This window comes from Wyeomyia smithii, chromosome 1, assembly GCF_029784165.1.
Source record: "Wyeomyia smithii strain HCP4-BCI-WySm-NY-G18 chromosome 1, ASM2978416v1, whole genome shotgun sequence".
Taxonomy (NCBI): domain Eukaryota; kingdom Metazoa; phylum Arthropoda; class Insecta; order Diptera; family Culicidae; genus Wyeomyia; species Wyeomyia smithii.
The window spans coordinates 24,878,407-24,891,720 of NC_073694.1; the positions used below are offsets into that span (position 1 = coordinate 24,878,407).

The window sequence follows — 13,314 nt, forward strand, 5'->3', positions numbered from 1 at the left end:
TCGTTTACGGTTGAAACTGTAATTTTCGTCCTTTTTTGTGACTTTTCATGTTTTTTTTAATTTTTTTAACAGTCTTTATATTTTCGGAAATATTTTACATTTTTAACATCATTTAGCTTTTTGCGGATTTTTTTTTCAACTCTATTTTAACCCTGTGCAAAATTTCAACTCAATTGGACATGGTTTGGGGGGGGCCTCGAAGCGCTCAAAGTTGCGATTTTTTGGCTCTCGAAAATCTACCGGAAAATCTGGGAAAAACGAAATTTTTAATGATGCCAAATGACTTAAAATAAATACGTCGAGATCTGATGGTATCTCGAAAAAAAAGGTTCCGCCGAAGATCTACCTCCTGGGACTTTCTTTTCGTTTTTTGGGCAACCGAAAAAAATTCAATTTGCCAAACTTCATGTACACCTCCCTTCACAAATTTTCGAACAATCACAACTTTGAGTGCTTTGAGGGGTACCTCAAATCCTGTTTAATACTTATATTTCGCAATATGACTTTTTTTTTTAATTTTTACTACCATTTTAAACTTATTTCTGACTTTTTTTAACTATTTTGTAACAATTTTGAACATTTCATTTTCTAATTTGTTTTCTTTTATTGATTTTGCTACTTTATGACGTTTTTTACATTCTAGTTAACTTCAAAATCATAAGGCTCAAATAAATACACAATGTAACAAAATAGTTTTTTTCATGATTTGGGGGGGGAGGGGTCACGAATGTCGTTAGATTTTTTATTTGTATTTTTTTAAACATATTTTTCAGCATTTTTAGCCTATCTCTTTTCGACTTTTTCGTTCATTTTTTATATATTTTATTATTTAGATATTTGTGTCTTTCTGTTTTATCGTTTTATCAACATTTTCAGACACGTTTTCTACCAATTAATATTTTCCAAAAATAAATTTCATATCTTGACATTTCTTCAGTTTTTTCATTCTTTTAGTAATTTTAAACTCCTTTTTCATATTTTTGAAGATGTTCACGTTGTTTGTCAAATTTTTTCTTGAACTGTATGTAACTATAGTGGATTTTTGGACCAATTTTTTTTTACTTATTATTTTGACACTTTCAACATTTTCAGTTTGGTGTGAGTTTTATAAATTTGTTTGATAGTTTTTTACCGTTTTGAGGAGGTATGGCTTGTACTCTGATCATTTCTGTGATTCATACAGTTTCTGATCATCATCATCAGATATATATTACTCAATCATTCAACTGCATGGAATATTTTCGGAGTCTTCATAATTTAATAAATATAAAAAAGAAAAAAAAAAACCATGGAAACCAAGTTGTAGAAGATAGGATTTGCCTTTCTTTGTGCAACATTGAAGACGATAGAGCGTTGGTGGAAATAAAGACCGGGATGCGGAATGCAACCGTACCGAACCCAACCGAACCGAACCCAACCGAACCGAACCCAACCGAACCGAACCCGATCCGAACCGCCTGGAGAGAACAAAATACGGGCAATGGGAAACTGGTGCGCCCTCCATCATGTACGACAATGTTCCGCCTTGAGAGTGGTGGTACTGGTGATGTTGTTCCGGTGTTGCACTTTCTGTTCTTTCTTATTTCCTGCAACTTGCCACGTGATCTGCAGTGGCGGGATTGCGCTGGCGGATGGCGAAGCACACAGCCGCCAGCCGGGGATGATTTACTCCGTTCGGAACCAACCCCAACTGCATCGGGTTGCGGGTGGTAAATACACTTACCGCCTTTGCACTGCGGATCCAGAAATTTCCTTTATATACTTTAACGAACGTTGGTTTATTTACCAGGATGGAGGATGAGAGTTTGGCGCGCACTTCGCGTTACAGAAAGCGGGTTGAGGTAGGAACGAACCTGGAGCTGGTCCTAGAGAAAAAGTAATTAACGATGATGAAGCGCTACTTTAAACGGGAGAACCGACAGCAGAACCGAGCTTCCGGTTTCAAATGTGATGCGGGTGAAACCTTTAGTATATTATGTATAGTACTCCTCTGTAGGAGATTCCGCATCGCACTCGTAGTTGATGGGACGATGGTAGGAAGTTAGGTATGACTTTGTTGCACCACCGGCTGGAAGTAAGTGCCTTTTGCAGAGTCGAACGAGGAAGAAAAAAAACAAACTCTGGGGTCAGACAGTAAACCTTGGCCATGCAGTCGGGCGACGCTTTTTGTGTTCGATCTGGGAAACTGCTCTAGACATTACTGCGGCATTGATTTTGGTATTTATTGTCGTCTGAGAATCGGTATCAAATTCAATCGTAACTCGAACAATCGCGTAAATTCAAAAGTTTTGACGAAAAAATTGGGGCTGAACTATCATAATAACAATATGTAATATGTTCAGTAAAAAAATGAATTAAATTATTTCAAATTTCATTTTTTATGCATTGACTAAAAGGAAATCGATCTTAAACTCAAAATAATGTTGCAGTTTAAGCAAACTTTTGACTGACTTTTTAGCAAAACGGCTGCGAATAACCAGGTTGTAGAAATTCTCACTCTCTGAGTGTCTTGCATGGAAATATAGGGATCATTAGATTTATAATATGATTTTTTTCATTAGGGACCATACATAAATGACGTAGCATTCTTGGGAGGAGGGGGGATATCATCGTTTTGTGACGAGCTGTGACAAGAAGGGGGGGGAAGTGTTGGATTGAAATCGACGTAGCATTTATTTTGAAAGACCATTTTTTACAGAAAAAAAGAATACTAAAAGTATTGGGTTGAGTCAAAAGTAATTTCGGTTTTGAACAAAAGATTCTAACACTTATATTTTCAACCAATTGTCTTCACTCCAACCATCTAACCTAAATACCATTCGATAGTAGACACTTCAATTGTCTTTACCAAAATACGAATAACTGAATCGATTCAGTAGTGATCATACAACAGTGGATGAAAGATGGAACAGAAAAGTAAGGACTATCGGTCTGTTCTATTGTTCTATTACTGGAAAGGGAAGAAGGCAACACAGGCACATTAAAAATTGTGCGAATGGTACGGTGCAGACTGCTTAATAGAACGCCAATGCCAGAATTGATTGCCAAATTTCGTTCCGATAGTTTTAATGTAAAAGATGCGCCACGTTCAGGAAGACCTTTCAGGTTGTAGCTGAGGACGACAAAATAAACGCAATAATCGAGCCAAACCGCCATTACACGACGCTAGAGATGGCAAAAGGTCATCGACAAAATAGGACAACACAAAACTGAATGAAATTATTTCCGTCAATAAAAATATTTCCTTTAAATATCAAAGAAAAACCGAAATGACTTATGACTTAACCCAACACACTAAAACATTGCACAAAGTTTTGCAGCGAGAGCTATCGAATTTTTTTTATATGTGGCATGTTGAAATCTTCTGAAAGCTTTGCTACATAAACAATCGCTTGGATTTCCAAACACACAATCTTTTTTGAAAACGAAATCGTTGTTTCTTTGTGGCTGGTAAGTTTTTTGCGAATTCAAGAACGTTTTCTATGTTTTTTACAGACATAGATTACGTGTATGAAAAGACAAAAACGTTGCTACGTCATTTAAGTATGTTCCCTTATCGAACAAAACAAGTCAAATAAGGATCCACGTTATTGGGCATAAGTTACATGTGTAGAATGTTTGAAAAAGGAATCGTAAATCGTCCTGATACATAGGTATTTTATTTAATTTTTTTCTATTTTCGCAGACCTCAAGGAACCGAAAATTTGAATTTTAATATTAAATTGTAAACATATAGTCTGAAGATTAGAAAACTTCAATAAAGTAATATGTCATACAAAAGTACAAGTCAAGGAAAATTATAGAAGGATTGTGTTAGTTTTATTGAAATTTCAGCTATTTTAAAGTGTCAAGAATTTTATTAGATTTTAATTTTTTTGTAGACAGTGGCCCCCGAAGTGTAGCGGCTCGGGAGCCATGCCCTGGACTCGGGGATGGGGGGATCCTTCCTAAATCCGGCTATGATTATGTTATAAAGGTTGAAAATACATATACAAAATTAGCTTGCTCACTACCAGAATTTTCCAATAAACCCAGGATAACATGCTGCACCTATGTTGATGTTTTCCAGTGCTATAACTTGAACGGTTGAATAATTCGATAATCAGAAAATGCTACATACAATACTACAGATTAAGCTTAGAGATATGTATTATTTAAGATATCGAACTCTCTTCAACGGTTGAAACCAAAAGAGAAAATAAAAGAAAACACTTCAATATCACGTGCAGATAGCGCAGTTTTACATGCAAACAAATTTAATCGTCTTATCATTCAACGCGAAAAAATATTGGCAAACAGATAACCCATTCTACACATAGCTGGCGCTAATCGAGAAGTAACGATGTTGTCCTTTTATCAAATTATAGCATAAAGCCTCTTTTATAGTTAATTTCAATAAGCCTAAAATTGGGTGTTCTGAATTAGGCCGATACAAAGTTTACCTTCATTTTACGTACGTCCCCCCCACCCCCCTCTTCAAAAATATTGCAAATTGGAAGGAAGAGAAGAAAAAAAGTTCGAGCCGTTTAGTTAATATTATTGGTTTTTCGACAGCGTATATGCTTGCTTAATATGGCAACAAATAAGTCCAGTGCCAGTAAAAGGGTCATCGAAAGGCAAGTCAAATAACTTCAAGCAATGAAGAAGTGTTTTTTCAACATTCATTTGTATACAATTGGGTTGTTTAACTATATCAGTTTTAGCACAGATAACAGACATCCAAGCTAGAACAAAAACTTCAGAAATCGTGTGTAAGATTTCCAATTCTTACTCGTTTGGAATGCTAACGACATCTTCCTGCAACTTGCGACTTTAACCACTTTAGTGATGGCAGCGCTGGTTTACGGTCGAAGCTGCCAGACGCATGAAAATTCTTACAGATTATACAGTCGCTGTTTATGCAACGATATAACATAGATTTTGTGAGGTTTATGTAATTATTTTTTCAAACCAACACTAAAACAAACAATTTTATCGCAAATACACAGAGGAATTGAATAAAGAAGTCGATAATGTACACATTACGACCGCTCAAAATTTCTACATTTTAAAACGGCAGCCATTCTCATTGCGATAATATCGATAAAAGCTGGAAAACTATCGAATTCATCGAAATATTGACCACTAAGTGTTCTTAGCGCCACCATACTGCGTATTGCGACATGCTAAAAAACCGTTGCGTCTTTTTACACATGAAGCAAAATTAGCTAATAGCTGTTATCTGTGGTTTTAGTATCATCTAAAAGAGCAGCATTTTTTAAGTTTTCAAAAATTCTCTATCGTTGTTCTTCGATTTTCAAATCATGAGTCAAAACTGCTCGAAATCGCTACAATGACAGTTCGCCCACATACATAAGACGTACGTAACACTGGCGTTTTTTTTTCTGGTACACGTTGCCCCATAGTACTCCGTACCTCGCCCTGTCAAACTGCTCGATAAATAATGAACAAAATGATTTTTTTTCTCGGCCTTATCGAGCCCCAAAGAAAATCCCATAAGGAACTGTCAAAATATTATTTACAAAATCAATGCAGCATTTTTCGAGTAGGAACGAGACAAATGCAGGACTGCGCAGGTACACTGCCTTCAAAAACAACTCAAACATTCGAGTAGTTCATTTTGTACCAACTTTTTTGGAAGATTTCTTCCTGAGTGTTACGGATGTCTTATGTATGTGGTTCGCCCATATACCAACTGTCATTATAGCGATTTAGAGCGATTTTTTATTCTTCATTTAAAAATCGAAGGACAATGCTAAAAATTTTTAAAAATCACGTTTAGCTCAGAAAATTACACTCTTTTAGCTGATGTATAAAAATCAAAAATCAGTGAATAGCTAAACAACCCAATAACGACGTGAATTTTTTATTTTTTTTTTTTTCAAGATAGTATTCCGTTTTTTTCTTCTCGGTGTTATTCATCAAAACGATCTTGAATTGGGCTCGAAATAAAAAAAAACTACACCTTTGGAGAGCACTGTTAAAGTCTAGAAAATGATACAAAATAAAACAAAATTATCCTAAATTTAACTCCAAATAACGAAAAATCACTACTAAAGGTACGTCTCCCAGCTGGTCTCGAGGTACGGTGCTGGCCTAACAAGCCAGTCGTCGTAGGTTCGAGTCTCGGCTCGGGAGAGACCGTCAGTGTCAGTAGGATCGTAGCGCTAGCCCTGCAATTGTCCTGTACACTTAACAATTGGCTGCGAACTCTGTGTATAATAAACAGAAGGTCGAGTTCCGATACGGAATGTAGCACCAAGGCTTTGTTTTGCACTACTAAAGGCCAGAAAAAGTAGTAAATGGTTCTAGTTTCAGTTCGAAACATCGCAAAACATGTTTCTAAAGCGCTCGAAGGAACTGATCCCAAATTAGAATCAGAATAAGTACTAGAAGCTTTTGAAGGAAAAAAGTACAAAACAGAAATCTAAAATAAACGGAATATCGATAACCGTTTTAAAGCCCCAAAAATTATAAACCAAAAACACAAAATAATCCCAGACTATAAGCTTAAAATGTCGAGAGTAAGGCTTTTAAAAGCAAAAAATTTGATTTTTTTTTGTAAGATTTGGACCACTGCGACCATTATTTTGATCTTGTGTGGTAAAAAAAAATTTGATAGTAAATAAAATTTAAATTAGGCTCGGATCTAGGGGCTAGACACCTTTAATTTTATTAGAATTATTTTGTTAATATTGCTCGATATTGGTAGATATATTTTGATATTTATTGTTTATCTGTCAATTGACAACCCTCCAACGATAATATAACGTCAATGAGCTATGATATAAATAGAGGGATGCCCAAAAATGAAACGATAAATACTTCGCAATATTGAATATTGGAAATAATTCGCAATATATCAATAGTGTCTTGCCCCAAGACTGTCTTGCTAAAATCTTGCTTTTGAAACCTATTTAGCTCAGAATGACGAAGCTTAAAAAATGAGCTCTCCGCAAACAGCATTTTTTAAGTAACAAAAGATGAAGAAAAAATCAGACTCGAATTGACTTCAAAATAGTAAAAACACTAGGGGCTAGACACAATTGATATATTGCGAAATATTTCCAATATTTAATATTAAAAAGTATTTATCGTTTCATTTTTGGGCACCCCTCCATCTATATTATAGCTCATTGACGTTTCATCAAGCGTTACATTATCGTTAGAGGGTGTCAATTGACAGATAAACGATAAATATCAAAATATATCAACCATTACTTACCTTACTTACCAGTTAGCTCCAGGCCGAAGTGTCCCTTGCTGTTCGAAGAAGTCGTCTCCATTCAACTCGGTCCATGGCTGCAGCTCGCCAGCCATGTCGTCTGCGGAGGCCCCGCAGGTCGTCTTCCACTTGATCGAGCCACCTTGCTCGCTGCGCGCCCCGTCGCCTTGTTCCAGTCGGGTTGTTTTCAAGAACCATTTTCACCGGGTTGTCGTCCGACATCCTAACGACATGCCCAGCCCACCGTAGTCTCCCGATTTTCGCCGTTTGAACGATGAGTGGTTCTCCCAGCAGCTGATGCAACTCGTGGTTCATCCGCCTCCGCCATGATCCATCTTCCATCTGCACTCCATCACAGATGGTACGCAACACCTTTCGTTCGAAAACCCCAAGGGCGCGTTGGTCCTCCACGAGCATAGTCCAGGTTTCGTGGCCGTAGAGAACTACCGGTCTGAGCAGTGTTTTGTAGATGGTTAACTTCGTGCGGCGGCGGATTTTATTCGAGCGGAGTGTCCTCCGGAGTCCAAAGTAGGCACGATTTTCTGCCATAAGGCGTCGAGAAATTTCTCTGCTGGTGTCGTTGTCAGCAGTCACCAGTGAGCCCAGGTACACGAACTCGTCTACCACCTCGATTTCATCACCGCTAATATGAATTCGTAGCGGGAGGTTGACACTGTCTTCTCTGGAACCTCTTCCTCTCATGTACTTGGTCTTCGATGCGTTTATGGCTAGCCCAATTCGTCCGGCTTCAGCCTTCAGTCTGATGTACGTCTCCGTCATCTTTTCAAGGGTTCGTGCTACAATATCAATGTCATCGGCGAAGCCAAAGAGCTGAACAGACCTTCTAAAAATCGTGCCACTCGTGTCGATACCAGCCCTGTTGAATAGCAAGCGATGTTGAATAGCAAGCACGATAATCCATCACCTTGCCGTAACCCTCTTCGAGATTTGAATGGACTCGAGAGTGTCCCCGAAACTCGAACTACGCACATCACCCGATCCATCGTCGACTTGACCAACCGTGTCAGTTTATCCGGAATGCCGTAATCGTGCATAATCTGCCATAGCTGGTCTCGAACGATTGTGTCGTATGCCGATTTAAAATCGATGAACAAGTGATGTGTGGGCACGTTATACTCACGGCAATATATCAACCAACATCGTGTATATTATCAGAATATTTTGCATGAAAATAAAAGTGTCCAGCCCCTAGTAAAAACACGTTTCTGATAGATAGAACAGTCCAAAACAAATATCTCAAATATACTCAGAATATCCAAAACCTTTGATAAATTAATATAATATAAAATATAATCCAAAGTTGAAATGTCGAAATAAATGATTTCAAAAATACATTTCCGAAGGATTGAAAAAACCAAAAACAGTTTTGCTCAGAATAGTAGAAAACGCTTCTTAAGACCAGAAACAATAAAACCTTTTAACAATGATGCCTAATCAAAATTTTGAAAAGCGTTGCTAGAGCTCAGCAAAATATATAAAAAAACGACAAAATAATTCGAAATTCAACACAGAATGGAGAAGAAACTCTAGAGAATGCAAAACCACCGAATAATTTCGAATGTGAAAAAGAAAAATAAATCCCAAATTGAGCAAAGAAAGTCAAAAAAAAAACGAGCAACGAAATAATCCCAAAATCCCAAAATAATCGAAAAAATAAACAAAAATAAACCGAAAGTCAGTCAAAAAATGAAAAAGAGAATCCATATCAAGCATTAGACTTGCTCAAAAATGTCACAAATTGACCAAAAATTAGTCAAAAATGAATAAAAATGATTGAAAGCAATCAAAAATGCGTTGAGAGTAAGTCAAAAATTTACCAGGAATGAGTCCAAACCAAGACAAAAATAATTGAAAAATGGGCTGAAAATAAATCACATCCAACAAAACAAATCGATCCAAAAAAATATACAAAAAATGTGTCCGAAATGAGTAAAAAGTTAACTGAAATTTTTTTCGAAAAAAAAAGAAAAAATGAGCCCTAAATCAATCTACAATTGGGTTGTTTAGCTATTCACGGATTTCCGATTTTTATATATCATCTGAAAGAGTGTAATTTTCTGAGCAAAACGTGATTTTTTAAAACTTCATATAATTATCCTTCGATTTTTAAATAAAGAATGAGAATTCACTCTAAATCGCTACAATTGGTATATGGGCGAACTGTCATTGTAGCGATTTCAAGCAGATTTCGTGCAGTTTTAAACCGTGATTTAAAAAGTGAAGGACAACGATAGAAAAAATTTTTAAATCACGTTTTACTTAGAAAATGCAGATCTTTTAGATGAAATAAAAAACTGTTATAGCTAAACAACCCAATTAATTCAGAATTGAACCATTATGATGTGAATTATTTTTTGAGAAAAGAATTCCTTCATTTTGCGAGGTTCTCAGTAAATCCAAAACAAGTCTTAAAAAGTTGAAACAAATAAAAATTGGTGCCATCACGCAATCTGACACATTCTCGTGGTTCCCAGTGTGACGCATGCACGTACACTAGTGCTGCCATCGAAATACAGCAAGGAGCGCGAACACGGTAACAGATAATGCTAGATTTACTTACGTAAGTTACAGTTACCAAACGAACGATGATTTTATTGAAAGTTTGCTTAAAGTACAGTAGGGGGATTAGGGGCATAATAAGCACACGGGGTGAAATGGGCACCCCTCTTTTATGCGGAACTACACATTTTTTAATACAATATGGTATGTGGAACTCTTCCGTAGTTACTACAGTATCTCTTTATGTAGAACAAAAGTGGTTCGTTTGTTTAAAATATGGAAATATATTAAAAAAGTCAACTTGGTTCCCGGGTGTTGGAAAAATTATTATTATTGCGCACTACAAAATAAGCTTCTACGGTCGTTTAAATGGCTCAATTAAGTATGTAGACACATCAATATGACGTATGGGTCGTACCCCAAATTTCACCATCATTAAAGTTTTGATTTTAAGCTATGATTAGTATTAAAATCTCATGTTAACTTTAACTAATTCGATGGGGCGAAATGGCCACCTTTAGGTGGGATGAAATGAGCACACCTTGTCACATAAACTTACGTGAAATTCATCTCAGTAGACTTGTAAGTTTGTCTGTTTCCATAGTCAGTGTTTGTTTACAGTGATGGTACGAACATATTTTAGAAAACCTTTGAGACCGAATCGGTCAGAAAAAAGGACTGCAGGCAGAATTGGCCACCATAAGGTGCGACGGGACATTCACGAAACAAGCCGCCAAGTATCACGGCATTTCGCGACAAACGTTGGGAACCATTCAAATATTACATAACGCGGAATTTGGCAATACCCACCCACCCCCATGTAACGCAATTTTACATGTTTGCCACATGCAATATAACGCTCCGCTGAATACCCCCCCACCCCCTAGAGCGTTATGTATTATTTGAATGATCCCTTGGCCCTTTAGTTGTACTTCTACACAGTTTCAAGATAATATCTTATTATGTTTTATAGATAATATCTAATTATGTTCTATAAGAGTGCTCATTATACCCCGTGGGTGCACATTATGCCCCAGTGGGGTGCTCATTGTGCCCCACACATCGACCGATTGCTAGTTTTTGATGCATGAATCTAATTTGTGTTTTTCACCATTATACGATAAACTTTTCAATTGGAGAATAGTGTACCTTGAATTATAGTTAGTTAATTCAAGTTTTGCACTGGAGACAGCTTAAAATTTTTGTCGTTTTCCATGCTTAAATCAGCAATCAAGTTAGGGTGCTCATTATGCCCCTATTCCCCCTACTATAAAGGGTTGAAATTGGTCGGTGTGCGACCAGACCGAACCAAACGCCAAAAACATTATTTCGAGTAATCGGCGATCAAAGTTTATCCACCTCGTATGTTTGCCGCTAGCTGCTGCAGAGAAATTTTGTTATAATACCAAGATAAACTGTTAAGTTTTTTTATTTTTTTTTTTTCATGAAAGATAGATTATCAATTTTTACATCCACTGGTGTTAAAAACTCAATTTAAAAAAAAAATGGCGCTTGGTTCGGTCTGGTCGCACACCGACCAATTAAAAGAATTAAACAACAGCAAAAAACTTTATTTTCAACGTCCAACAATTTTTTGTTATGTCTTAGAATAAATTGGTTAAAACTGCTATACCTAGAATATTTCTGTGTATAGATCATTGCACGGATTGGCCTAACCTCACTTTTTTGACCCGGAAGGTTTGTTTTTGATAGAACTTGGCGTGATAAATCGATTTTTTTGTTCTTACGGAGATTGTGGCCTATTCCATTAAAAACGCATGAAAAACTAGTAACAATAAATTTCTATTAGAGTGGGTAAACCCCGAAGAGCACTAGAACAAAAGCCTCTTTCGGCTACATCGAAAAAAATCCATAAATTTCGAAAATATTAATCTGTAAATCATTTCCGAAGCTATCAAATGACGACGTTACTTTAGCGTGCAACCTAAGACAAGACGCGACAGCTGGTCACCGTTACATTCAACCAATTTGAACCAGCTGCTGATTGGCTGAATCCGATAACGCAATCGTCACGTAGAAAATACAACGAGGTTACTTTTCACTGTAAAGCAGTGATGCTGGAGAGTCATAATTTAGCTATTATAATTGTTCATAAATATCAACGGTATGGAACGTTCAAAAAAATTTCGACGGGGATGACGGCCGTTACGAAAAGAAAAATAAGAAGCCAGCTGGTGCGTCTTGTCTTAGCGTGCAACGAACTTCAATTTCAAGTGAGTAAAAACGACTCAATTTGTGAATAATATTTTACAAGCGTGTATACTGTGGAAATTCGTTTTCGCGCGCTGTCAAATCATAACAAAACAACAAATCGCGCTCTCGCTAGTGCGCTGCAATTCGAAGGGCGAAATTTTACAAGAAAATACTTGTTTCAAAACAGTTCTACGAACTACATTTCATTCGCAGTAACAATGAACGACAGTTGTAAGTATTGTTTAAAGAGTAAAACTAGTAAATTACAACTTCTAATCACGATATTTTCGCAGTCGGCGCCAGTGGATTCAATGCCACCGCCACTGGTAGTGGCGCTGCGCAGGAAAACAAAGCCGAAGGCATTCTGCCCTTGACGATAGGGCAAATTCTTGAATCGTCGGAAGATGGAATTCAACTTTACGGTGTCCACTACAGCATGCTATCGTTACTGGCGATCGTACGGAACGTCGAACATTCCTCAACGAAGATCACCTACCGACTGGAGGATCACTCGGGCCAGCTCGATGCTCATCTGTGGCTAGAGGAGGGTAACTCGGATAAAGTACCAGGTGTCTCGACCGACACGTACGCACGTGTCATCGGTTCCGTTAGGAACCACGGAGGAACTAAGACGGTTATGATTTTCCACATCAATCAAATTTCCTCCCCGAATGAGGTGACCACACATCTGCTGGAGGTGCTGAACGCCCGCTACAAGGGTGAACAATACGCAAAGGGTGCGGCCGGCGGTGCCGAGGGTGCGAGCGAGCAACCGTCCGCCTCCACCGGGGGCTTTATGGAAACCGATGGCAATGCGATGGGCCTCTCGGGCAAACAGCTGGTGGTTTTCAAGGCGATCAAAAATCATATGTCCGACACCGGAATCAGCCGGCAGGAACTGCAGAAGAAGTTTTCCCACATCAACGCAGCCGAGTTGGCGTAAGTTGTGGACGGTGATGTGGTTGGGGATTGAAATTATTTACGTTTTTTTTTTAAATTTTCGCAGGACTATTGTCGACTATATGACACAGGAGGGTATTATCTACACCAGCGTCGATTCAGATCACTTCCTCTGCGTGGATGCGTGATGCGATTACCTCGTGAACAAAATGGTACAACTGTGTTTCCATGCATTACTGTATTTTACATCTATTATTATCCATGAGTATGTTTATGTTAAAACCATAAGTTATTATGAATGGCTTTAAAGCTCATAACGTGGATTTTTTTTATCATGATGACACGGTCCTTTAATAATGTTTATAAAGGATTGGAATATGAAAAGTAAAACAAGTATACTTACTAGTTTGTTTCCATATAGCCAAAACATCGTGCAAAAAACTAATAAAATGAAA

At 37.5% G+C, this 13,314-nt stretch overlaps 1 protein-coding gene across 1 annotated transcript; it reads left to right on the forward strand.

Annotated features, from left to right (window-relative positions):
- The first annotated feature begins 12,045 nt into the window (after positions 1-12,045).
- On the forward strand, positions 12,046-13,176 carry LOC129724252 (replication protein A 32 kDa subunit). Its single transcript, XM_055678982.1, has 3 exons — positions 12,046-12,190; positions 12,253-12,898; positions 12,966-13,176. The coding sequence occupies exons 1-3, from the start codon at positions 12,178-12,180 to the stop codon at positions 13,045-13,047; spliced, it is 741 nt and encodes a 246-aa protein (XP_055534957.1). The 5' UTR covers positions 12,046-12,177; the 3' UTR covers positions 13,048-13,176.
- The last annotated feature ends 138 nt before the right edge of the window (positions 13,177-13,314 follow it).